This window comes from Corvus moneduloides, chromosome 8 (genome assembly GCF_009650955.1).
Source record: "Corvus moneduloides isolate bCorMon1 chromosome 8, bCorMon1.pri, whole genome shotgun sequence".
In the NCBI taxonomy this organism is placed as follows: domain Eukaryota; kingdom Metazoa; phylum Chordata; class Aves; order Passeriformes; family Corvidae; genus Corvus; species Corvus moneduloides.
In genome coordinates, this window is record NC_045483.1 from 10,682,260 (window position 1) to 10,708,554 (window position 26,295).

At 43.0% G+C, this 26,295-nt stretch overlaps 1 protein-coding gene and 1 long non-coding RNA gene across 3 annotated transcripts in view; one reads left to right on the top strand and one right to left on the bottom strand.

Annotated features, from left to right (window-relative positions):
* Positions 1-3,060: 3,060 nt before the first annotated feature.
* LOC116447186 lies at positions 3,061-15,299 on the bottom strand. The gene is made up of 4 exons (XR_004241509.1): positions 15,219-15,299; positions 11,330-13,817; positions 8,310-8,464; positions 3,061-5,160 (listed from the first exon to the last, which is right to left on the bottom strand). It is a non-coding gene; the product is annotated as an uncharacterized LOC116447186 (long non-coding RNA).
* Positions 14,876-26,295, top strand: part of SORCS1 (sortilin related VPS10 domain containing receptor 1) — a 262,935-nt gene continuing 251,515 nt past the window's right edge. The window contains exon 1 of one of the 2 annotated variants that reach the window (XM_032116057.1): positions 14,876-16,015. In XM_032116057.1, coding sequence (XP_031971948.1) covers positions 15,374-16,015 — 642 coding nt within the window. In that variant the 5' untranslated portion in view covers positions 14,876-15,373. The remainder of the gene's footprint in view (positions 16,016-26,295) is intronic. The other variant, XM_032116058.1, reaches the window with a different exon arrangement.

The window sequence follows — 26,295 nt, forward strand, 5'->3', positions numbered from 1 at the left end:
GAGCATCTGAATTGTGTTTGGGGGCAGTAAATCAATTTGAGCTTCAACAATGAGGTAAGAAATATCATCTGAGGAAGGTGAGAAAAGAAATTTAGGTTATGGAGGCATGAAGGCTTGCGTGTGAGTTAATGAGGTATGCTTTAGCTAAGTGTTGTGTACAAAGACAGGGTGTAAATGTCCTTGAAATTGGGATGATTTGGAGTGAAAAACAAATGCTCTGGGTTTTCTAAACTTTCACCTGGAAGTGCATGAAATGCTGATTAGCTTTATGTCATATTTAGCCAGTGCTTGACTAGATTCTAGTAGATGTGGGTAACTTTTTGTAGAGAAATGTTCTTGCTCCTGAGTAGTGAGAGAAGGTTGGACCACTCGTTCTGTCCCTTATCTGACACATGATTAGTCAGAAACTGGCATGTCCAAGAGAAAGCAAAAGAGGTAATTCTTCATACAGGGTGCAGCTGTGAAATTCCTTGGTTCAGGATGTTGGGGATATGGAGAGTTTGCTGATTCAAGTAGAGGCTGGACAAACTCATGAAGGGAAATCTACTAAGAATTACTGCATATACATGAATCATGTTTGGTTTGGGCAGTCCTTGAGCTGCAAAGTGCTGGGGATTGGAGAGTGTGCTGAAGAAGAGTTATTGCATGACTGTCCAAGGCTTATCTTCCCTCCTTGGCATCTGCAGTGCCACAGGGTAACTAACAAGGTGAGCATTCATCCAGCTCATGAAGTCACTCCTTTCCCCAGGCTACATGCTCAAACTTAACTGCTGTGAGAAAGTTTACAGGACAGTAGAGAACAGAAGAAAGTAACAAATACAATCTCTGAAATGAACCTAGAGGAGAAGTGGTGGAGTGTGAGCTGGACATGAACTTGAATGCAGTCAGAGCAATGACAACTTTCTGTTCATCGCTTTTCTCCAGTGTGATGTTCTATCAGCTCTTGAGACAGCAGTTGAGGAATCCAAGAAGTCAGATAACAGACTTTTTTGAGTCTATTGTTAGGACTATTGTTTTGAGTCCTGTGTTAGGACTTTCAACATTGCTGTGAACAGGATGTAGCTGAAATGGTGATAAATTACCTGATACTGTCATAGGAAGCAACACTGCAGGCGTTTTCTTGACAGCTTTTTCACACTCTCTAAATTGTCCATAAATATATTAATATTTTGAACAACTTCGACCATATGTGATATATATTGTCAGTTCATAATTTCAGGTGCTCTGTGCCTAATTTGCATACAGGAGCAAATGAAGGAAATTTATCTCATTTTCAGGTTATTATTCCAATTGAGGATTCAGAGCGTGCACATGAAGATTGTATGCAATTTTCCACAGGCCTGAAACTTTTCCTCTAACTCAATATGCATTTTGATAAGCAAAAAAACCATTTTAACATCTCAATGTTTGTCAGAACCACTACAACACTGTTAAGAAATAGTAAAATAGTGAGACAGATTGCAGCAGTCAGAGTATCTGTGTTTTGAGTTTTGATGAGATGTAAAATCGGTTTAAGTTATTTCAGATTTCTGCAGAAGTCTGCCTTGAAATGTCATTATTTCATGAGAGTTTTCAATGGCTCTTCAAGTGCCACAAAGTACTCTCATGTCAATGTTAGCAACCCTAACCTATGCAGCTGTTCCTACATAAGAAATTTACTTTGCAAAAATAATTCATAGCTGAGGACTAAAACAGTCCTTCAGGGCTCATAGAAAGAGAAGTTTCAGGAGAGTGCAAATCTGCAAAGCAACACCTTTCTCAGGTGTTTTACTGTCTAAATGCTCAGTGGAGGAAGAGGGGATATCTGTCGATGTGTTTTGAAAGCAACCAACATTAACAATGTAATCTGTAGGCTTAATCCTGCAATTTTTTGGTGTCAAGTTTTGTTCCAGCCATGTAATTTACACTGATTTAGTCTTGGATGGCTTTCAACTCCTCTGTGTACAGGCTAAATGCTCTTAACACTTGGATAACTTGGACTGTGACTTTTTATAGGAAGGGACTGTGGTCTTTGTTCAATGTTCTGTTTGGGGCTCCTTAAGGATTTCAAGAAGCACAATAATGAATTAGAAAAAATGGTACTTCACAATGTTCAGGCACACTGTTTTATGGGGACCTATTCTTGAGAAGTGGAATAGTAGGTGCCAAAGTTCTACGTGGGTTCCTTACAGGTGTGTGATTATTTGTGGCTTTGGTATATCACACACAGAAGAAAAATCTTCCTGTGTATCTTTGCACCCATATTTAATCCTGTTCTTATAGTGTCAGGCTTTTGACAGCAAAAACCATCAATTCCTGAATAAAAATAACTAGCCCAACACCATCAAATTATTCCCCCAAACACCTCAGGTTTTTTATTTTTTTCCTCCAGAAAAAGCATTCCAACAATGGAAAACCACCAAAGAATTCATTCTTTTTTCTTCTTCAAAGTCAGGAAGAAACCATCCTGAAATCCTCTACAAAAGCATGGCTTTTGTCCATTTCAAGCAAGGCAGGAAGTGTCCTGGCTGTATAAAGAAAAGCTCTAATGCTGGTGTCACCAGGTCACAGCCTGCTTTTCTATAATGGTCCCATGGGACCTTTGTGCCATAAACCCCCCCCCCATCTTGGTCACAGGTCTTTATTCCCAGGCTGCTTGTGAGTATTTTCAGTACTTTATGAACAGAGGAAGTCTGTGCTCCGTTTCTCTCTCCTGTTGTGGATGATGTTTCCTGTTTGCTTCACCTGGTCTTTGTCCCCTTGTGTAACACAAGCAGCAGACCTGTTTTCCTTTAGAGGTGATGATGAACTGCAAGTAGGACAGGGAGAAACAGACCAGGTCATGATGTGATTACACCTGCACTCGTAAGAACAGGGGTTGATTATGCCTTCAAAGCTAATAAAAACCCCCTACTTACCTGTGGGATGATTCTGCTGGCATCCAACAGGTGGAACAGCAATTTTCACCCAATTGAAATTTCATGTTTAAAAAACATTCTCCAGGAAACAGAAAGCTTATTTTATTTTATTTTACTTTATTTTATTTTATTTTATTTCTTAAAACTAGATTCTGCTGAACAATAAGAGACCTATCTAATAGCAATACATTTTTAAAGTAATGAAATATTTACAGCTGGAGTCTTCAACAGAGGAACAGTAGAGTGTGTTTATTTTGCAGCTCAGTAAATTATATATATACCAAGAATCAAATGGATGCTTTTGGTTGATCATGCTAATCCAAACAAGCTTTCTTTATGGTTTTTAATCTGGAGAATTTGTTTTCCATTCCCATGCAAATAATTATCAAAGCATCTATTAAACAGTATAAATAAATCTAGGCCCTAAAATTTGTTTCCAGACTCTAAGTACACAGTATGGCTGCAGGGCATATCATTCCCTAGCAAAAGCTGGTGGTTTTGTCGCTCTCCCTGGGCCCTTCCTGGACCCTTAAAGGAAGACTACAGTGATAGCTAAATAAACACTTGCTAAATAAGAACATATATATTGAAATTTATGCAAAACTGTTCAGAAATATCTGGCAACATTTCCGTCTCAGTATAGCAGTAATGGGTGCTTGTAGTTTTTCCAAATGCTTTGCCAAGTCTAAGATCTACAAAAGCTGAATTCTATTTCAGCACTTGAGTCCACAACTTGTATACCAGGTAAAGTTCCAATATGGACTTTCTACAGCCAGATTCCCTTGAGCATTTGGAAGAAAAGGGAGAAATTACATGGAAATACAACATATGCTGTTGGCCAGACAGCCTCTGCTGTTGCTTAAACTCAGTAGAATTCACCCCTGCACAAGTTAATAGTTTGAAAAGGGCAACATGCAAGAGAGCAAAATAAAAATTCAGAAAGCATAGAAAACTTGAAAACTCAGATAGGACCTCAGAAACCTGTTTAAAAAATAAGGATCTCAGTTTATGAGAATGTATGTTGACCTGTGTGTGCACATGCTTACTCAGAAAGTGGTAATTTCCCTACTTCCAATCTGCTTCCCTGTTATCAGTGCTTGCTGCTTTGGGTGCATACCATGAGCTGCAGCATCCAGTGCTTGGTCTCACTGGAGGGCCAGTGGTGTGGCCCTGAGCTGCCTGTTGGGTTTGTGGCGGAGGCTGCTCCTGGTCACAGCATTCAGCTGAACTCAGTGGCCACAAATAGGGACCTGAAGGAGCTGGATGTGATGATATCATTTTTACTCATTGTTTACCACTGAATCTGGTGAGCCTTGAGTATGCTAAGCTGTAAGAAGGAAGAGCCATGGACACTATACCAGACACAATAAAAAAGAGCAGTGGAAATAAAAGGGCGACTCAGCCAAAATCAGACTAGAGCTCATCACCAGTCCCACCAGAAACCCTGACCTGCTCTGAATTTTATAGAGAAATATCCTTATAATGAATACTGCATTTGGAAGGCTTGTCTTACACTTTTCTCCAGTACTGGAGCAGGGGCAGCCTTTATTAGATGAACATGCCTTCCACTTCAGCGTGGACAGTTGGATTCCATAGCCATAGTTATTCCATAGCCCCACCCCTGGAGCCCACAACAAGGTAATCCCCATTAGCCAAAGAAATGGCCTAAATTGTTATTAGGGTCTTTCTTTTTTAAGAAGCTAAATGAGAAAAATATCACTAGAAAAAGTGCAGAGAGCAAAAAGCTTGGAATTGCTTAGCTGGTTCTTTCCAGCTGGATTGTTCTCTAATGCTGAACGTTAATTGGAAAATAACAGCATTCCTGCCTGCTTTTAGAAAATCAATATGCGTTTTTTTTTGTCCCCCTCCCCCTATTCAGGTTAATTCATTACCAGGATATTTTTAGATTACTGAATAAATAAAAAACAGCGCTTTTCCAGTCAAAAGCTAGTAACTATAACCAGCCAGAAAGATCTCCCGAGTGCAGTCCTCTCCCTGCCTTCAGTGTTGCTCACTGATGTCCATGCCAATCACCTGCCCCAAACCACTTGTCAGCCCTTCCACAAAGCTGGATATGCATCCTGTGCTCCTTTGAACTGGCACAAGCTGGAGGATCAATGGCTCTGTTTGGCAGGGGCTGAGCTGCTGGACATCTTGTAGCAGCAACAGCTTGTCAGGGTTGGCTCAGTGCAGGGATGATAATGCCAGTCACCATTCCCTGTGAACCAAGGGAAAGAGCAAGGCACGAGAAGAGAGGGCAGAACTGGAAATGCAAAGAGGCAACATCATATTTCACAGAGGATGCCTCACAACATAAATAAACAATAATTCTAGCAACGTTGTTTTGCATTTTTTTTAATACATAGTCCTGCTCAAATCCCCCTGGATCTAATTAAAACTTTGTTGGCCACCCACCAATCAAGATAATTATGTTGTCTGGCAAAAACAACAACAACAAAGATGAAATAAGATTGTTCAGAATGATGCACCTGCATGGCAAAACAAAACAAAACAAAACAAAACAAACTGTCCAGGCCCCATGCCTTGTTTATTTTACCTTTTGGAAAGTGAAAAAACAACCAAACTATAAAAGACGTAGAGTTTGCACCTCAAAGAGTCAACAGATGCTGAAAACACCAAAATGCCCAGTGTGTCAGTGAGTATTTGAAATCATGATAAGGAAATCTTGCAGAAGACAGAGGCAACATAATAAATATTAAAATGAGCTGACTACTGGGAGAGCCTGAGTCAGAAAAGAAGTTTTTACTGCAGTTAAAGGGCAGACACTCAAGACATGTTATTTAGGGCAGTCACCACTAATAAACCAGGATTTGCTGAAGTTCCTCCCAAGCAAGATCTGAGATCCTGAATTTATTCCTTGTTCTCTCAAATTCCCTGGATGCTGCTGCCCTGACAGCTGGCTTATTCCATGACAGCAAACATATTTAACTTATGCTGCAAATGAACTTGATCCAAATTCCATTGAAATCAAGGAAGAGACTCCCACTGATTGCAATCAGGCATAAATGAACCAAAATGCACACGGAGACACGGTCAGACTGGAAAACTGAAGCCATTTTAAAACAGAATATCAAGGAGTCTTGATAAAAACGTTAAAAACTACTCTGGATTGAATGAAGACAAAAGAGAAGCACATTTAATATCTTTTGAACAAACATTGTTTCAAACAGAGGAGAAAATCAGAGTGATTCAGACTTGGACTAATATATGCATTAGGAGGGTTGAAAACACTGGCAAGCACGGTTTTGGCATAAGAAAAGCACAAACCCTGAATTACTATTAATTGCATGAAAATACATGCAAATGGAGTTTTCCCCCTAAGCTTTCTTGATGTGAGAATAGATATTAAGCATACAGAGCCATCCAAGCAACAATACTCACAAAAATAAATGTAATCTCAGGAAATGCTTGCAATGAAATCAGCAGAAGCATTGCTTATGAGCTCCTTCCATTACTCGGGCTATTTATTGACCTTTGTGTGTGGATACATGTATTAAACTGACAGAGTTATTGTTTTTTCATCACCCTTATTTAATAAATCTCATTCTTCTAGACGAAAGGGTTTTTTACTGATGATGAGGGGATTTCTTTCTCTTTTTTTGTTCTTTTTAAGGCATCGATCAAAACCTGACATAATTTTTAAATTTTTTGAAATTATTTTATAGAGTACTTTTATAAATAATATCAAGTTTAACCCTAAAATTACATTATCAGTGTCCTGTTTACCAGAAGCAAGTGTTTGTATATGAGCTTTAATTCTTCAGGTGCTACACCCACAGATGTCCCAGATAAATTGTTAAGAGCTGTGGACAAGAAAAAAATCTAGCACCAAACTAGAAATTATTTTTATATTGCAAGGTGTTCTGGAAAACATCTCAATTAATTTAAATCATATGAATAATTGATTTTTAATTCCATGCCAAATGGAGTTAAAAAAAGGAACCAAAAAGATTCAGAAATCTAATATTAATTTCAAGGTGATTTTAACAGATTGTCCAGATAGAGAAACATTTTTTGTTTCCCTTTTATGTATCTACAGATGAACCTATTTGTTTTAAATATACATATTTTAAAAAACCTTTATGGCTGGCAAAAATAGATCCAGAGTTATTTTTAAAGAAAAAAAAAAAAAAAAGAGCAAAAAAAGAAGGAGAAACCCTTCCTTTCTGAAATGCTCAAGTGGAATATTTTAATTTTACTGCTTTGGCTTTGTTTTTTGTGTTAGAATACTTCAGACTAGATTTAAAGCAAATAGGACCTTTGTCTTCATACTATTCTCCACAGTTGACTAGTTTGTTTTTTTCTTTTTTTTTTTTTTTAAAGAAAGCAAAGAAAACAAAGGAAGAATGTTTATAATCTTATATAAACCCCTGACATCAGGAGCCTAACACTCACTACATGATTCACGATGAAAAGATTGACAACAAAGAAATACGGATTTCCTTTGCATTTTCTCCTGATTTTCCACTAGCCATTCCAAATCCTTCCTTCTGGAAGATTGGAGTTTCTCACCAAAGGTGGGACTGACAAGCTGTCTCTCAGGACTGTTTCCTCTTCCCTCCTTAGAGGCTGTATCTCTCCCTGTCCCACTGAGCTACAGAATCATAACTGGATGCCACAGATCTGAGAAGCTGCTGAAGGAGCTGCCAGGCTGGAGGGAGAAAAGCTGAGAGGGAGCCTCCCTCTCTTCATCTGCCTTGGATTCTGGCCAGACAGATGCTATGAAAACATTAACTTTCCAAACAGCTGCCCCAGTAGGGGAGGTGTCTCTGACTTTGCACTGCGCTGCTCAGATGTGATGTCCGCACTGCTTATCATCTAGCACCAAAATTCATGTGAGCATCCTCTGCCTTGCTTAAGGCAGAAATGGCTGAATTAATGAAAGCAGTTTTAATGATCACCAGCTTCTTCCCTCCTGATTGTCTACCATGGGAGTGTGCGTATGGAAAGCTCTGCTGGTTGACCTGTGAGTGATGTAACTGTCTCCAGAAAAGGATTTCTGACCATGACTTAAGAAACAATGCATCAGTGAAGCAGGACAGAGTTGCCTCACAGAAGTTTTCTCCTGGTCATTTTTTCAGTTCTGAAATAAAATACTGTCAATGAGCAAGCTCACATCTTCCATCAGCCTCAAGGGTTCTCATTTTTTTCATATATTTTTTACTTTTCTTGCAGTAAAAAGGTAGTTTAAAGTAAAAAGGTTTCTTTCTTCCATTAGAAATTTTATCTTTAGTTGTACCTGGAACTTCTACTTCATCAACACTTCTGGCTAAGAGAAATCAAGCAAGGTGCACAAGCAAGAAAATACCATCTGTAACGATGACAAACTGTAAACAGCATTCACAGGCCATTAAGTTTGTAATCTTTTTCTCTTCATCATTATTCTCTTACCTCCATTAAATTCTTCCACAACCAAGTCCAGAAGCCAAAGGTGATGGCAGTAGAGTGATAGACAAGAATTTTTATTGTCCTGTCAATGCAGATAAACCCAGAGCTGAGAGAATGTCAGGAGAACTTCCCCAGTGATGACTAAAGTTCAGTATCCTCTGAAAAAGGAAGAAAATACAAATTATTTTTATGCCTTTTAGGCTTTTAAGATTTATGTCACTGAAGTATCCTGACTCTGTGGAAGATTAGTCAGGCTCTGACTGATATTTATTGTTCACAGAAAACTATTATCTGCACTTGATCAGTCTGCTTCAAATTGCAGATTTGCAAGGTTGCAAGACAATCAGAGGCATTCAGCAGCCATGATTCTCTTGAGGAACTGGAAAGGCCTAGAAGATGATGGAATGAAAATGACTCAGTGGACGCAGATAAGCAACTTGCAAAGGATTGTGAATAGCTGCAAAGACTCTCTCTTGGTCATGAAAAAGAAAAGTTTACAGTTTGCATCTCCACACAACAAAAAGAAAAGAACTTGCTGAAAGTCAGATACAGGACAGATACATGCCCACAGGAACAAGAGAGGGTCAGGTAATGGCCAGTTTTTCTAGTATAGCCAAATTTAGGATGTTATGGCACAGCTGTTGTGTGCCAATGGGTGCCACCACTGGTAGTAGCATTACATTAGATATAGAACTCCAAAGGCAGAGGAATATGCATTTTGACTTATTTGCAAAGAGAAATTTTGCACCCCAGTGCAAACTCCAGATGTTTTCTAGTCAGTTGATTCTCAATTGCTGAGAGTTGCAATCCAACCAACTTCCAATTGCTCTGACCTGCCCATAAGTCCTCAGTTTACCATGAGACTGCTGTTGGAGCTGGTGTTAAAATAGTCACCTGTTTAGTAGCAGAAGACCATTAGGTTGGTCAAGCACGACTTGCCAAAGCCATTCTCATTTTTCCTGGTTGCATTCTTGCCTTTCATGTGGTTGGAAGTGTTCATAGCATACATTTTAGTTATTGATGGCAAAAACCTTCTGGGTATTATGTGGTTGCTTTAAAACAGTCAGGATAAAATGTGACAATTGCTGGGTCATCCCTGTGGTTATCATTCATATTGGCAGTGGTGAATGAGTTGACTAAAAGATACACCTCAGGCTTCCTCCTTTCACCAGTGTTTACTAGTTTCCAAGTTGTTATAATATAGCTCATGCTAGCTGTGAGCTCCAGCTCAGTTTTCTCCTGAGCTGCAAGCTCAGAGCACCAGCTGAGTATATGCAGTCCTGATATAAGTGCAGTTCTTGCAATTCTACTTTACACTCAACCAACTATAAAACCCACCAGAATCTAAGACCAGCTTTTCAGGGCAGCTTTCCAGGTTTCTTAGGCTGCAAAAGCTGATCAAGAGAGAATGTCAGCTGGGAATTTCAAGCAGCAGATTTTCTCAACCACTGTCTTCTGTGGCCTGTGGGTTTTTTCGCTCCTAAATCCCATGGTAATCCCTGACAGGGGAGCAACACTCAGGAGCACAGGGTGGCAATGGATTGCTGTGTCCAGATCACAAGGGGAGAGAATCACTGGAACAGTGACATTCAAGGCAGGCACAGAGGAGCAGTTGTCACTAGAGAAGAAACAGGATTCAATCCCAGGATTGTGGCAAAGAGTGCTGGATTCAACACCAGCATGGATATGGTAGTTGTGCTGCCATATGAGTATTGCTTCAGCACCTGACTGGGAGTACAAGCTTATTTGGAGGGGGTAACATGCTCCCATCCTTCCGTGGTAAATCCACCCTTGGTTTATTGCCTGGGCACAGCTGGCCCAAGAAATACCTGCAGCCGTAAGAGCAGGAAGGAGGTCTGAACCCAGAGAGTAAAATGCAGAGCCTGTACCATGAGTGTGGGCGTTGCTGTCCCATTTGTGGTTGGTTGGATGGTGTGAAAACACTCTGGATCCAGAAATGGAAGTGAAACAGAGGAATTACATGAGAGAATTTCCAGAGCAGAAAATCCAGACAAGTCCTATTGTCCCCAGAGAGAGCTGCTGGCTAATAAGCATGACTAGATATTTCAGTATAAACAGGATTTGAGGAAAACTGCAACCAGGTATTGGTGCTGAGCACCTTCCTGTACTTGGAGGCAGTCACATCGACTGAATCTGCTCACCACCCAGCCTCCTTGCCAGATAAATGAATGTATGAACTCCCCATCTGAGGCTTTAGCAAAACAAAATGGCTCTCTAAGCTATAAAGTGTCAAAGTCTTGCACTTTTCTTGAGATTACTTTAAACCTCAGTCTTTGCAACAGGCTGCAGCAAGAGGGAGTACAAGAACAAAAAGCCCTCGCTGTTAATATTTATGGCAACTAAAGCAAAATCGCAACACATTTGCAGATGAATAGGAGTCCCTGTTAAAAGCTGCAGCAGCCTAATTTTAGGATAGCACTGGTTTGGGGTTTGATTGTGTGGAATAACAAAGGAGAGATTTCATATTAATTAATTTAGAGGAATTATTAGTGTCAAAAATAAATAGTTCAATCACCTTTCCAAAAATAATCTGAGGAAGGGAAATGAAATTTAGTGGAAAGAAGACAGAGATTTTCTTTCAGATCCAGATTTTTTTCAAGTATTTTGGTCTTTTTGTGTCAAATGCATTGCCCCAATAAAAGTTATAGGATTTATTTCTAATAATACCTATGTAACAATTATCTAAATGTTGCTACAAAATAAACCATACGGCTCAATGATTTTCATTTGTTCAGTGAAATAAGAAGCACTTGGAAATAGTTGATTTGATATATATAATTAGTCCCCATTTTATTTAAAGAATGAAGCATCCAGACCCTATTTAGAAAAAAAAAAACCTTTTTGTGATATTTACAGCTGAAAGTAATTTTTTTTCCCTAATGGAAACTGCAACAAGACCTGTTGTAGCCTGATATGTTGTTTGTTTGTTTTTGGTTTTTTTTAACAGAGATTCCGTTTGGGGGAATTATGTGTAATGTCAAACTACAGTATTCATCACTCACCATGGCTTGATAGGAATCAATGGAGCAGTGTTCTTCTTGGTCTCCCTTCATTACACAGTCTTCTCTGAGAAAACTGATGATTTAAAATGAGTGCAGATTCACAAAATCCTGATTATACAAATATTTACTAGGGAAAGATTATACTCCTTTGTCTAAAAGACATTCAGATTCACAAAAGGCCAGGCTATATTATGCCCCTGCCTTATACTAAAAACTCAGCTGGTTAAGCCTACCCAATTCTGTTTCCTTCTCTGTATCCTCTTTCATTCCCATTTCTCCCTTCCTACTCCAGCACAGTAAAGGCAGTGCTGGCATAGTCCCTGAGGTGCTTCCATCACGCAGGGTACATCGTCTAGCATGTTTCAGAAGACAGGAATATTGTGGAGCCAGGAAGTCTCTCAAGACCACATTTTTCACAAGTAGTCTCTGATTGCAAGTGTGAAACACTCCAGGCAAAAGGATTCCTGCAGATGGCAGATTATTGCAATCCCTGTCATAAGGATTTATGTCCTTGACCAAGCCCATATTTCCACCTGTCTCAGAACCTGCCCAGTCCTGAGTGAAGTTTTGTGCACTCATCCACGTTTCATGCTGTTCCTGCTTCTCTTCTCAAGGCTATATAAATCCTGAGGAAGATGCTTGCTCCACCGCAACAGATACCTAGCACTGGTATCTACTCCCTTCACTAGATTCCTGCTTGTTCTTCCTGAACCCAGAAGCAAGAACCTCCCGCAACACTCTTGTGTATGTGCAGATGTCTGCCTTTGAGGTAGTTCCTCCTGGTGAAGAGGAAAACCCCTGCCAAAGGGTGAAGAGGTCAGCTAAAACCTGCCATTTTCATTTACTCTCATGGTATCATGTTTTATACTGCCCGTGATTGCCTCCTGTTCCATGGCTCCCACGGCTTGCTCACATCCCCTTTCCCCAGGCAATATTGGCTATGTGAAACACAAGAACAGTCTCCTGACCAGGCAGTGTAGCAGCTCTCACGGAAAACACCTTCTCACCAGATGTTGGAGCTGGACATGCAGTACTGAAATGTCAGATCAGGTGGTGTCTCAGGTCAGGATACCACGAGTGCAGCCTTTCCTTTCTCATGGGCACAGCCATAGAGTTCAGTCACATCACACCAGCTTCTTTTTGGCTGAGTATACGAGCTCGGTCCCTGCTCCCAAAAGAGAAAGCTATCCCTTACATCAAAGGACAGGGGATTATTCTTTTGTGCCAAAGACTCCGGTTTCTTATCTCTGACGGCTCAATCATCACATCATCTGTGGCAAAAAGATGGCTGGCAGCAAGATTAGATTACAGCGATTTAAAATGTCTCTCTCAGATAAGCGCAGACCAGGAGTATTCAAAAGTACACATAATCAGATTGTAAACTTGACTATCACAGCACGCCTCAGACACCAAGAGTATAAATACAGATTAGAAAAATTTTGGGAAGACAGGTCCATTAAAAGTGCTACTGCATTATTACTTATTAAAAGTAAGGGATCAGGTGCAGTTTCTGCTGTTGTTGGAATCTCCTAAAGTGATAATTCTGGATAATAGGGCTCAGGGGAAGGCTTATACTGTATGTCTCTGTCCTGTATCCACCCACAACAGGGAAATGTGCCTGTGGTCTTCAGGTTGGATCCAGAATTCTCTCTCCATGACTGACTCTTGTGTGCATTTGCTGAAGAGTTCTGCAGGTGTAGTGTACTCACAGTGTATAAGGTGTGCTCCACTAGGCACATCAGTATCACTCACTGGCCACTCATCACAATTCAGAGATAATCATCTGCCTAAATGAGACATCGAGATTGTCTCTCTCATTTGCCTTAGCCACTCATTGGCATGCAAATCTCTATTACAATCCCAAGAGAAATTTCCTCTGACCTCTTTCTAATTTCCTTCTTGCAAGTTCTTTTTCTGTCTCACCTCATCTCTTTGAATTTCATTCCTTTAGATTAAAGCCTCCTTAAGAGACTTGTGCTGGGAAGGTGACACTTTTTAGTTGATCCTCTGGGGATTAGATCCACCTGGTCAATCTGTTGTATAGAAGACAAAGGATTGGACTGATAATAAGGTAGCTCCACTTCCAATCCTTACTACTTTGCTGATCATACTGTGACTCAGTTTCCTCCATTTATACAACAGAAGTGGCCTTTGTGAGGAGCTTTGGGCTCAGAAAAGGAAAGGAGTTAAGTGCGCGTATTAATTATTGTTATTACCCGACAGGCTGTAACTAATAGTAACCATTTAGCTGGGAGATGTGGAAACAGGTATGCAGTTAATTGGTAGATTTAGCTGAGGTCAGGTGGTTACATTGCAGACAATCCATCATTGTTGTAAGCAGCATGAAGTTATGCCCAGCCTGAATTACTGTGAGTCTCCCTTCACCTCTGGTCTTGTGCTAATATCCCAAGACGTGTCACCAGTGAGCATTTGAGTGAAATCTCTAGAAGAATGTGAAACAAATCTGTAAATCGTTTTCTGAAATGCCCTGCCAAAAAAAAAAAAAAAAATCAATAAGGTCTTCCGTGTCAGGAAGGAAATGTTAAAAAATATTAATTAAAAAATAAACTCTCCCGTAAATCAAATGGGAATGAGTGAGAACAGGCAGACGGGGATGGAATAAAATTCCAGTGGAAGAGCTTTTAATTCCCTCCAGTTTCAACGCCTGTGGGCATTTGCAAGTGCCTGTCAAAGCTCAGGGCCCTGTCCTGCTGTGTAGGCAGTCACCAACAGTGCTGTCTTGTAGTCAGGGAGCAGCAGCTCCCGTGCCCAGCAGACACCAGCCTCTGCAGGCAGCGTTTGGTGATCTCCTCCGGCCACCACTATTACTGCTCCCCGGGGAGGACATATACTGAGAGAAGCACAGCTCCTGGGGGAGAAATCGCTGGTCCTAAAAGCGTGAGAGACAGCTAGAGCAACAGGGGCTTTTTTCTGCTGATGAACACTGGAGGGGAATCTCCCTCTCCACCGAGCGCTGTCATGTCATTTCCAAAAGCTTGTCCCTGTCTCCATCAGCATTTATGTGGGTACATCTCTGCCGTGCATGAGTGATTTATTTAAGCATCGGCAGCTACTGTAAGAGGCAGTACAGTGAAGCACAAGCGGAGGAGGGAACAGAGGGGCAGAAATGCGACTTTTCCCTGTGAAAGCAATCACAGGTGCCTATTCTGAGCAACTCCAGTGCACTTACATCAGTCACAGGAGGAGGGAAAAAGAATGGGTCATTTCAGAGCCTCCTCAGATATTTAGGGCCACTTAATTAATCGAATTAAAACATTTCCTCTGGGAAGACTACACACACATACATGTAGTGATCCTTCACTCTGCACATCTGCTTCCAGTCCATGTGTGGAGGTTTCAGTATGCTGCGGAGCAGGCTTTAGGTGTTTGAACTGATGGGAGGCACAGGGGAGGAAGGGATCGGATGATACGAGTTTAAAAGTTGGGATAAGTCCGTGTTTGGAGTGTGTGTGAGAGAGGGGGAGTGAGTAACCAGCCACTCACGACACAGGCACGGGGCGTCCTGGCGGGGCGGCTGCGGGAGGAGTGTGATGCAGAAGCGGCGAAGTGAGAGGGAGCAGAGAGAGAGCGAGCGGGAGAGGAGCGAGCTGAGACTTCCACAGAGGCAGCCGCGAGAAATCACCAGCCAGGATTTGCTCCTCTCTCTCTCCCTCTCTCTCTGATTTCAAATCAGCTCCTCCCCCGTGTGGTTGTGGCTTTGCCTTCCATCACAAGCCTGATCAGCAACACCAGTCTTGGGAAAAAAGAAAAAAAAAGAAAGAAAAAAAGGGGGGGGGGATGAGAAAAGAGAAAAAAGGAAAAAGTGCAAAAGAAGAAAAAGGAAACAAGAGGGGGGGAAAAGAGAGGGGAAGAAAGTAATCTCCTCTACCCCTCGGCTGCATCCAGCACAGAAGAGTCCGAAACTTTACGTGGAGTTCTCGCCGTGTTTACCCCGCGGCGCCTGAATCGGCAGCGCCCGGCTCCCTCGCTCCTGCGCTCTCCTACTTGCTCTTTCTCCCTCGCACTCATCAGCAGTCGGCAGCGATGGAAAAAGTTGCTGGCTGGTACCCAGCCTGGCACGTTGCTCTCCTGTACTGGACATGGCTTTTCCTCTTCACTTATGGCTTTACCGGTGCAGAAATAACTTGCAGATCCTGCCGTTCCCAGGTGCAGCCGCAGCAGCAGCCGCAGCAGGGATTACTGATGCACTTGAGGACCGACAGAGGAGAAGAGGAGCAAAGGAGGTTCCTCGGGGAGAAGGGAGGTGAGAGAGGGCAAGAAGCCGGGACGGAGGATGCCGGGTTGCAAGCGACCGTCGCCCCTGCTCCCGCGGAGACGAAATTCAGCGGCTGGGAGACACGGCGAGTGACGAGGGAGCCCGAGAAAGTGGCCGGGGAGCGCCGTCCCCGAGCGGCAGCGGCGGCTCGGGCCGAGGACCGACCCCTCCAGGGCCCCCCGCCGGCGGGCGGCCGGCCGGGCTCGGTGCAGCGGCGCTGGGGCCGCAGCCCACGGGGCTCCGCGGGGCCGGGGCCGGGGCCGGGCGGCGCCGCTGGGCGGGAGCCGGGGGACGGCGGCGCCGCCCGCTTCGGGCTGGAAGAGCTGCGGCTGGCCAGCACCACCTTCGCCCTGGCCGGAGACTCGGCGCACAACCAGGCCATGGTGCACTGGTCCGGCCACAACAGCAGCGTGAGTACCGCGGGCGGGGGCGGCTGCTCCGTGCGCTCCTTATTTCCCCCCTCCCTCCCCTTTTTTTTTTTTCTTTTTTTTTTTTCCCTCGTGTGTGTGTAATAGGGGATGGGGGGTGTTGGGTATTTCTTCGTCGCAGGGGATTTTGCGCCTCCGGGCGCCGGGGATTGGCTTCGCTTAGCAGTGTGCAGTGGGGCAGAAGGGCTTCAAAAGGGCCATTCTTCTGGAGCAGAAAAACTTTCTGCTACCCGCCCGCCCGCTGAGCACATCCCCCTCCGGCCCCCTTGTCCCTCGCCCCGGAGCAGAGAAGGATCCAGCGCTGCTACTGCCCGCGGCGCGACGGGGAGGGTCATTTTAGGGGATCCGCCTTCGCATCCAGCCATCTCCCCGGGATAAGCCTCACGGGGAGCCCGGGAGGCTCAGCTGTAAGGATGCCCAGGGAAAGCCCCTCTGCTCCTGCTTCTTCTTCTGTCAGCTGTGGGGGCTCATATCAGCCCAAGGGCTCGTCCCCGGGCCCTGCTGATGTGGGAGATGCTTGGAGGGCTTCAGGACTTTGCCTCCAAGGTGTCTCTGTGTAGGGAATAAAGCTGCTTTTTGCCTTTTGTCACCAAGGTGTTAAACAGGACAGTTCTTCTTTTGTCCTCATAACCTGTACGTATCTCAGGAACAGCATCAGAACAATTCCGACTTGAGCCAAGCAGAACAAAACTGGCCAGAGGAGTAGGCAGCTGGTTTCCAGGCTGGAGCCACAGTCATGACATTAAAGTTACCAGGTTAACTTGGGCACTGTATCCTTCCAGCCTCTGCTGCAGCACTACCTGGAGCTGAGGGCCAAGGCCCAGGGAAGGCAAGGTAAATTGCTTGGACTGCTTTCTGCCTGCCCTTAACTCTGCTTGTGGACCAGCAGAAGTAGAGGGATCTGTCTGTCCGAATTCTCCAACTTTGCCTCTTAGAGCCACCAAGCAGAATGCTAATGAGAGAGAGAAAGGGATGCCACCACTACATGACTGTTGCCCATACAACTTCCCAGGAGAAACGGGGACTGAGGTGCTCCTCTAAGGTGTCTGCAGCTGTAATGCCAGAAGGTTTCTGGCTGCTTGGCAGAAATCTTTGGCTTCCCTTTTAGCTTTAGTACTAGGAGACTGATAACATTTTGAAATGATAGTCTAGTCATTATGAATTCCTTTTGGTACAGATTGTACTGAGCTACTCAATTTAGAATTGCAGCGGATGTCATAAGGACCTCACCGTGGGGTTCAGCCCTAGTTAATTGAGACATGGTTTGATGGTCTCATCGGGAAGTTTTTAATCAATTAATTGACAGGGGAATAGTTGTCATTTCTATTTTGAAGCACTTTCCCCTTTCTTCACAACTCAGCTAGACTATTCTTAAATAGTTGTGTGAACAGAAGCTGCCTAGTAGGAACTCAGGTCTGTTCATACAAATTGAATTGAGGCTGACTCTGGTTTCAAGTGACTCATTTGCTAAGAAAAAAGATTCTGATATAAAAAGTCACCCAGCAGGCAGCAGTTTCTCTGGTCTATCAGTGCAATTATGTTTCACCTGTATATTTTTCAAGACACATCTATTGTTATATGTGTGTTTAGGTACACGTATATTTGTGTCTGTTTCTGCCCACTGTGGTAGTGTGGGTTGCTGTTGTCAGGGACTGATTTACTTTCTGAGTGTGTTAGTGTACAAATGTTTTCAGGGAGCTGTGGGGAAATGTTTTGTGACTGTCCTTCCGTGACAGTTGCAGGTTGCATTGTGTACAGGAATATTTTATGCTCCCCCCTTCACTGCGGGGGCTCTTGCAGTGCTGTTCTGTTTCATGCTGTGCTTGCAGCTCCCTCACAACACTCACTGAAGCTGGGCCCCAGCAGGACCTGGATGCACAACAGGCTTGTTCAGGCTCAGCTGAAGCAATGGTGTGTGTTCAGGAGGAAGCCCAAAGTGGCACCGACCCATTGTCTCTGTGTGGAGGTTTTGGGTACCCATCTGTGATAGAGTTGGGAGTGGGATGGGCTTGGGGTGAAATGCTTCCTTTAGGGTACAGCATACGTAGTTCTGCCTGCATAGGACGCAGAGGATCCCATGGTGCTGCTTGTGGGGATGCTGTGTAACCCCAGTGCCCTGCCTGCACTCCACCAGCAGCAGCTGCCGGCTTCCTGCTGGTTTCCATGCTGTGGCAAGGGGCTGCAACATACCTCTGCTCCTTTTCATTCTCATGTGCTCTCTCAGTGCTGCTGTCAAACAACTTTTGCCTTTTGCCCAGGCAGAGGGGCAGTGTGAAGAGGATCACAGTTTGCAGTATCTGTGTGAGTACAGGAAAAATCAAAAATAAAGCTCAAAATATTTGAAATCCTGTTAGGTGAAAAAACTGGAAAATTAAAGCATTGTCACCACCAAGTTTTTCTGTTGCAGTGTACCTTATCCTGTCAGTATCATTGTGGTTCTTTGTATCCTTGTTCTGTTAGTGGTGTGGATATAATTGCAATGCTGCTGGTGGAGGAGAAGGAAGTCCTGCAAGGACTCCTGGTTCTTTACGGGATTGTTCTGGGTGTTTGCAACTTCTCTCAGGCTTGGCTGTGATTTCATACAAAGTGTGTGCACCACTGAAGTGACGGCATTCTTCTCTGAGGAACCTGCTGTATGCTTGGCCACAGGAATTATAAGAATAATAAATAATAGTCCAAGTTGTCCAGGTATAACTCCATCAACATAAATTGTTTTAGATCAGCGCTTGTTTTGGTGCATCAGTTATTTTAGGTACTCCCTGGACAGCTTTCTCTCCAAATCCACATTCATATACACTTGGAGCATGCTCTGCTCACCTGTAGGGACACAGTTCAGATATTTACTAATCCCTCCTGTGTACCTTGTTTCACTGATGGAATCAGCAGGAGAGAGAGGGAGCATAGGTGGAGAGAGCCTGGCTTGTCAAGTGACTGATGAGGATGAAATCAGGAGTGTATCCAGTGTTATATTAAAATACAGGTGGGCCTCAGGCTATCCCTGACTCCAGTGGAGGTGAGTGAGGCCACACAAAACTGTCCTGCATCTCCACGATCCTGAGCTCTTTCAGTCTGCAAGACAGAGAAGAGTGGCTGCTGCAAAAGTGAGTGCTGGAAAGGGTCACTGGTTGCACTGAGTGCCAGACTTTCTGGGAATGATCCAAGAAGGTGTTAACTGGCCCAAGCCAGCACCCAGTCTGGAATCATTTTGACAATATAACAAGCCTAGACTATTGAGTCTGTAAATGAGTCCTGGTAGTAGTGACCTGCATTGGTACATCCTGAGCATCTTTCCACTGGCCCCCATAAAACTGGAGTGAAAGTTCAAATGAGCTAATATCTTTCTCAAATCTCTGTTACAAGATAAACAAGTGTGATCTCCTGCCTTTTTGCACCACTGAGAAGTGGTGTGGAAGTTGGCAGGTTTCCTAGCTCATGGAGATATCAAACGTGTTGCTGATGTGGTGTGTCCTGACATTGCAGATTTGGAGTCCCCATAGCAGCCTTAATGCCGTGCTGTAGACTAGGGAAAAACAGCTAGCAGAGATTTATGTGTGGAACTAAAAGAGAGACTTGGTTTTAATGGAGAGAAGCAAGTCTCTAGGTGATGTCCATTATGAGCTTTTGGGATACAGATGCTTTTCAGAGCTTACAAAAAATGAAGACTGCTCCTGTCCTAAGCTGGTGTGGAGCGAGATCAGTGTCTTACTTGTTCATTTGAAAGTATTCTGGAGAAAGAGAGAGAAAATTGGAGGAGGTTGAAAGGTAAGGGAGTTTGAGTGAGTGTCTTGATGCTACAGCTGGTGCTATAATGTGGGGCTGTGAGGGAAAGCAACATGGGTTTCAACTCATTTATTATAATGGCAGTTTACTGTTGTCTTGCACTGGACAAAGTGCTCTCCTGGGCTGGACGTTGGTGTAGATCTCAAAGTGTGTGGCACTGAATTTGAGCATGTACCTGGCAGTATACCTGGGGATTGGCTTTTACGTGAGCATGATACCTTTAAACAGCTGGTTCAAGCTTCTGTGATTTACATGGTTGGAAAGACAAAGCTGAGCTTCTCACAGGTTTTCCACAGCAGCAGATCGTCAGCACACTGATGGAGATACAGAGGTGGAGCTGGGAGTAGATGCAAAACAGCCATGGCCAGACAGGTTTTATATTCCATCCACAGCAGAAGATCGATACAGCTGAAGGGTCCAGTGCAGGATGAAGCCTGCAAGGTCATCATTGCTCCTGTCAGGTGATTACACTGGACAGCAGGGGAAGAGGTAGGTCTCTTATGGGAGAGCTTTTAGGCAAGATGAGACTCTGCATTAGGTATCACTTGCAAGATGTTACTTAATGTTATTGACAGGACAAACTGGGCACAGGTAAGGCAGAATAATGATGCACCTCTATATTTCCACTGTATTTCCTCCTGGACAAAATAATTGTGAATGAACTGTTGTTGGATTTTCAGCTGAGGTGTTCAGACCTACTTTATAAATGAGGAACTTCTAGAATGGCACATAGTACTGCATCCTACAGCCATGAGCTGATCAAACTACAAACATGTACGAACAGCTGGGTGTCTATCAACCCTTTCACCCTTCTATTGCCTTCTTCCTTTTTGGGTAGCTGTTCCAAGCCTTTTTCTCCTGACTGTTGGAAGCTTCTCTCTGATTTCTGTTCTAATGTTGCCATTGGGCAATTTAGATTAATTTTTTTTCATTTTTGTTTTTCATTTAATTGAAGTTATTTTCCCTCCCTGGCACTTACATCCCTTGGAAGTATTTTACAGGCAGTAGGCTATTCCATTTCAGCCTCTGGTTTGCTAAATCAAGCAAGCACTGTTCTTTCTGTATCTACTTGTATGACAGGTTGTGGAAAGTGAACTGGGAATTTCTAGGAGTCAGGTTCCCAAGAACTTGAATTTGAATCTGATTTTTGCTTTTGATGAATGGAGATGATAACAAATATATTCTTTTTTACAAGTGAGGCAGTAAAGGCACGGCAAGAGTACTTTAAATTGCCAGTGTTCTTCGGTTCAATCCAGAAGGGTGGACCATAATCAAAATGTTTTTTTCCACATCTCACTTGGAGACTTTGCCCAAATGCCATGTTCATGCAAGAGGATATAGTGTATAGCCTCTGTCTCTCCCTTGCTGGCAGAGCTGTGGCTCCAAAGAAGAACTATCAGGGATGAATGAAGAATGTGCCAACATCATCCCATGAGTGACCAGCATTACGTTGTGTGATGCTGCAATAGCCCATCGCTCCCTTCCTCCCATGGCAGTTGAATCATTACAAAGGAAGAATTTTAGGGTAATGAATATGGATGTGGAGCCCAGAGCCAGATGCTCAGTGAGACCCACAGTGAGGAATGACCTCAGTGTCAGTTTCTTCATATTGAGGTTGATTCCTAGAGTGCTGAAAACAGCTCCCAAAAAAGATTCATGCAAGGAGGATGCTGGCATTAATACAGTTCAGTGAGATGGAGTCTGTATTATGTACACATTACAAGAATATATAATAGTATTAAGAGTAGAATGCACCGGATGCTGAGACTGTTTCAGGCTAATCTCTTGCTAGAGCTATGGAGAATATATTTTGGAAGGGCTGAATAAAAAGTGAGGAAACAAAATTGGGAATTTAAACCGGAAGAAAAAAATAAAATTAAATTAAAATATTGCTAAAAGTCCCCTGTTTCAAACTTTTTCTTCTTGATTATATTTACTCTTACTGGATCATAAAATACTTCACATCCATTCTAAATATGAAACCTCCTCCTCTAAATTTCCTGTAACTGATTAGGACTTTATTCCTTTAACCAGAGGTCTTGAGGGTTTTTTGGTATTTATTTTCTTGTGCATGTGTTTGATTTTTCAAAAAAAATGAGTCAACAGCCATAGTATTTCTTTCTCCTGTGTTGCAGTCCATCTCTAGATATATTTCTTGACAGGATAAAACATAGGCTTTTCATATACAGAATATGAAATAGGATACATGGGAAATTGTTAATAAGAAGAGCTGTGCTCTGAGAGAAAGCAGTAAGTGAAAGAGAATCTGTGAGGACTAGAAGAAAGGCTTGTCATTGTGTGATTCTGGTCTCTGTGAAAGAGTTTGGGAGACGGTGAGGAGCTTCTGCCACTGACAGGTGGGATATGCAAATCCCATCACAAGGGGAGATTAAGGAGAATAATGGAAGAGCTCTGACAGTTGCAACTGGCATTCATGCAATATCGAGAGGCTATAAACTGTGTAAAGCAATCGGGTTATAGCTTTCAATCTTCTTAATACAGTACTTTATAATAGAAAATGGGTTTCTCCCTTTCCTCGTGGCTTCAAATAAGACGTGTGTATTTCCCTAACCTGGTGATCATGGTGAAGCCAGTCCAGAGGGGGAAGCAAGGAGGTCAGAAGTCCTTAATTCATTCTGGGGGGGATTAGAGACCACTCTGACCCATTCAGCTGTGACACAGCTTTACGTATGAAGGGCTGCAAGGTCAGCATAGGCCTTGGACAATCTCACATCCTCTGCACCTTTCATATTATATCAGAGTGAAAACAACCCTCATATTGTGCAGAGCTTCAGCAATGCGAGTGAAACTGCCCCATTAAAGACCTCTTTCTCTGGAAAATGCTACTGTGGCTTGGCCAGAGCATTTCGTAGGTTCACATTGATTTTCGTTTGATTCCAAGGCTCCTGAGAAATAGCTCTAAACAAGCCCAAATCTTGAAAGGTTAAATGTAACATTTTTTTGTTTTGAATCAAGGCAGCATTTTTGGAGCCGATTTCCGATTCTTATGTTCTTTATTTAAGAATGATCCAGTGATACACAACCTTGATTGAGTGTCCTGGACAGAGGCATCTAGTGATACCTGAGATGGTATTACGTCTGGCTGCTGCTTCACAGGGTAAGGGCATCCTGTGGGAACTGTGTCCTACCTGATGCTCAGGTCTGGGAATTGTAGAGCACCTCAAACTATATTTATCTATATTTAGGTAACTGCTATTACCATAAAATCTGTGTGTACTGGATCCTGTTCATCAGATGCAAAGCTGCATTCAGGTTTACATTTCCAAGGAGGAGAAAAAATTAAGACTGACACAAGGTGCTTTTTTTTTCCCCTCAATTATTTTTTTATACCTGGCCAGCAAACCAAAAAATCAATGACTCCCACAGCTCTAATTGACATTTCTATGTTAAATGAAAACGGACCTTGATTCCAATTCAAGTGGCAGCACTGGGTGATAAAGTAATTATTTTGGAATTTCAAATGCATATAAAAGTTGATGCAGTAAAATGATTTTTGTGCCACTTGGATTTTTTTTGGCTGTGTCTTAAATCAAACAACAGTTAACGTAAGAGCCCTTAATCCCTAATTCTCAGTGCTGGTAACACAATAACACTTTTACTTGGTACTGTACTTTCTCTCCTTGGGGAACATAAAAGAAAAGTACTTTCAGAAGGAACAGGATATTTTAGGATATGTCCTAAAATGTAATTCCTTCCTTTTAGAGGGTCTCTAAGAACTTAATTCAACCTCCCATCGTGTCCCTCAATAGGGGAGTGCTGTTCTCTTGTGACTGCACTTTGGTTGTTGAAGCTGCCTCTGGACTCCCCTGTGCTGCCATGCCAGGGATGTGCTCAGGGCAGCTGTGCTGAGGTGCCCCTGACGTGGGACGAGGGGGGAGCAGGAGGGTGAGGAAGCAGGTGGAGATTTAGGTGGTGTGGGGGAAGAAGGAGGGAAGTTGCACCTCTTTCAGCAGATGTGGGGGCATGTCAGTGCCAAGCATCCCCAACAGGAGCAGCCCATGCTGGGACAGGGCCTCCAGTGCGCTCTCCCCGGGCTGTGTTTGGGGCAGAACTGCCGCTGCAGGGGCAGGAGGGTCAAGGGAGTCACGGACCTTGTGGTTTCTCTCTTCCTGTTGGGAAAACTCAGACAAAACCCCTTCATCTCATCTGGGCTTTTTGGGTGGAAACTGTTTACCTACAAATGGGAAGCTCTCGATCACTTATACCACCAGGTCCCAACCCAGTGTCAGTGTTCACATCCTAATTCTATGAGGTTTGAGATCACCTTTGCCAATGATCATGTAAGGACAGCAGTGCCATGAGCTCTTGCAGATAATTTTGATTCACATCTTCAGGAGAAAGTGAAAAGCTCCTTAGAAAATCTCAGGCTATTTAGGTAACCCAACAGAGATATCCTGTGTCTTTTCTCAAACGTTTCTCTTTTCCCCCCATTCTCACCTCCCCCACTAAATTTAGGGTGGAGAAAATAATTCAAGGGAAATATTTTATATAACAAATGTAGGCATGTTTTTATCTCCATAAATTCTCCTTCTCAGTGTGGGATTTTCTCAGGTGCACTTTTTTATGGGGGGTGAAGTAATCATAAAATTCCTGTTTCAGAAGCAGTGGGAAATTCCTCACTAATGTGGAAATGGATGCCTTTTAATCATTTGGACTTTGCCTGGAAAATTTTTCTTTTAACTGCAAAGTATAATTTCAGTAGATGAAAGAGGTCATATGCTCCCTTTCTGTGTGTGTCACTGGGTCAGTTTAAATCTTTAGAAATGGCTTAATGTGCCCTGACTTGGCCAAAAATGGTGCCAGTGCCTTTCACTGAATATTCTCTGAAAACGAACGTAGGAGAAGTGAATTCCACTGAATCTTCAAATGAATATTTGAGGACCTTATTAAGAATGAACTTATAGATAAGTGTAAATATATTTTTCTGGTGGAAAAGTAATACTTACGCTGAAAATCAAGCTCTGTATGCCAAAGAACATGATACGGAAAATTAGTTTGCTTTCTGTTGCTTTCAGTTCAGTTTTCTAAGAAAAAAATACATTGCTGTAGATGAAAGATAAAATCTTTAAATTAATCATTATTGGAATCACAATCAAATTTTGGAAATGGCTATTTGCAAATAAAAGTGAGATTTTACTTTGATTGAAACTTTATAATAGATTTTTTTAATAGGACAGGCTAAACAGCTTAGTAAGAGACACACCACCAAAACAGGAGCTGCAGTAAACTTAATTTGAAAATGCACAGGTCCATGGTGAAATGCCACCATGTTAGAGAAGTTTAGGGAATGATTATTCCCTGAGATGTTACTCTGGCTGAGGACTGAACCATGGGGAGGGACTGCACTACACCTTCTCCACTTCATTTGTGTTCATGTTTCCACACACTCCTCAATACATTAAGAGTGACAGAACCTGGGCTAGAGATGAGAAGAATATAGATCTGGCCTACATAGATCTGGACTTAGCCTGGATCCAGTGACCTTGTGTCACTACAGATGAGCTGATGAAGTTTAGTAGTAAATATTTAGGCTATTGTAGCTGAAGGATGCTTTGATGTAGATCTGTGTGTCTGTTTCAATAAAATGACTGTTTAATTGTGTATCCTGGAAAACAAAAAGATGAAACAAAAATAAATGAAAATATTCTTCACCTCATCTTTTGGACGAAAAGCTTCCAGTTTGGTGTAGCCTTCCATTTTATTTTCAGCTTTTGTAAGATGACGCCTGATCTTTCTTTTTTCTCCAGAAACTTTTCATCCGCTCCAAAAAAACTAATTTTAAAGTTGTTAAAGGAGTAAATGTGGTTGATTCCAGCTGTCTGATACCTCAGGCTGTGCCTGTGGCTGTGGCCAGGGCAGGATAGGAGGGCCCTGCCATCCCACCTGTGATGGAGGGAGTTGGACCAAGGACACGAAAGAAAACCCAGCTCTGCACTCCCGTGCCAGCGGCCAGGCTCCTGGCATATTTTTCCCTCCACCAAACACTGGGTTCAGCAATCACTGAAATCCCTGTTACTTTCATGATGCTGCAGGCTGGGATCCCATCAGAGAGACTCAGCAGCTCCCATACCTCCCTCTCCCATGGGAACGTGAGTTCTTCCTCCCTGCAAATGTGTGCTGCATCCTCCTCCTCCTCCTCATCAGCCACCCACAGCCCTGTCTGTTGATGCTGTTGCCTGGCGACCACCCTGTGATGGACAGCTTGGAGGGAAGTGATGATTAAACAACCTGAACTGGCTTCTGAAAGCAGCGACCGTCATTGTAATGTGACAGGCAGTGACAGCTCAGACAGCAACACGTTCTGAGTGTGATTCCTGAAAAAAAAAGGATAAACAGTAAACACATGAGGAAAGAGCTGCACACACCTGTGTGTAGGTGTGTGAGTGCTGATGCTTTCTCTTGATGCAGAAGGGCTGGGGAAGGCAAGTGTTTCTGTATTAATGAAGGGTGAACATGATCCT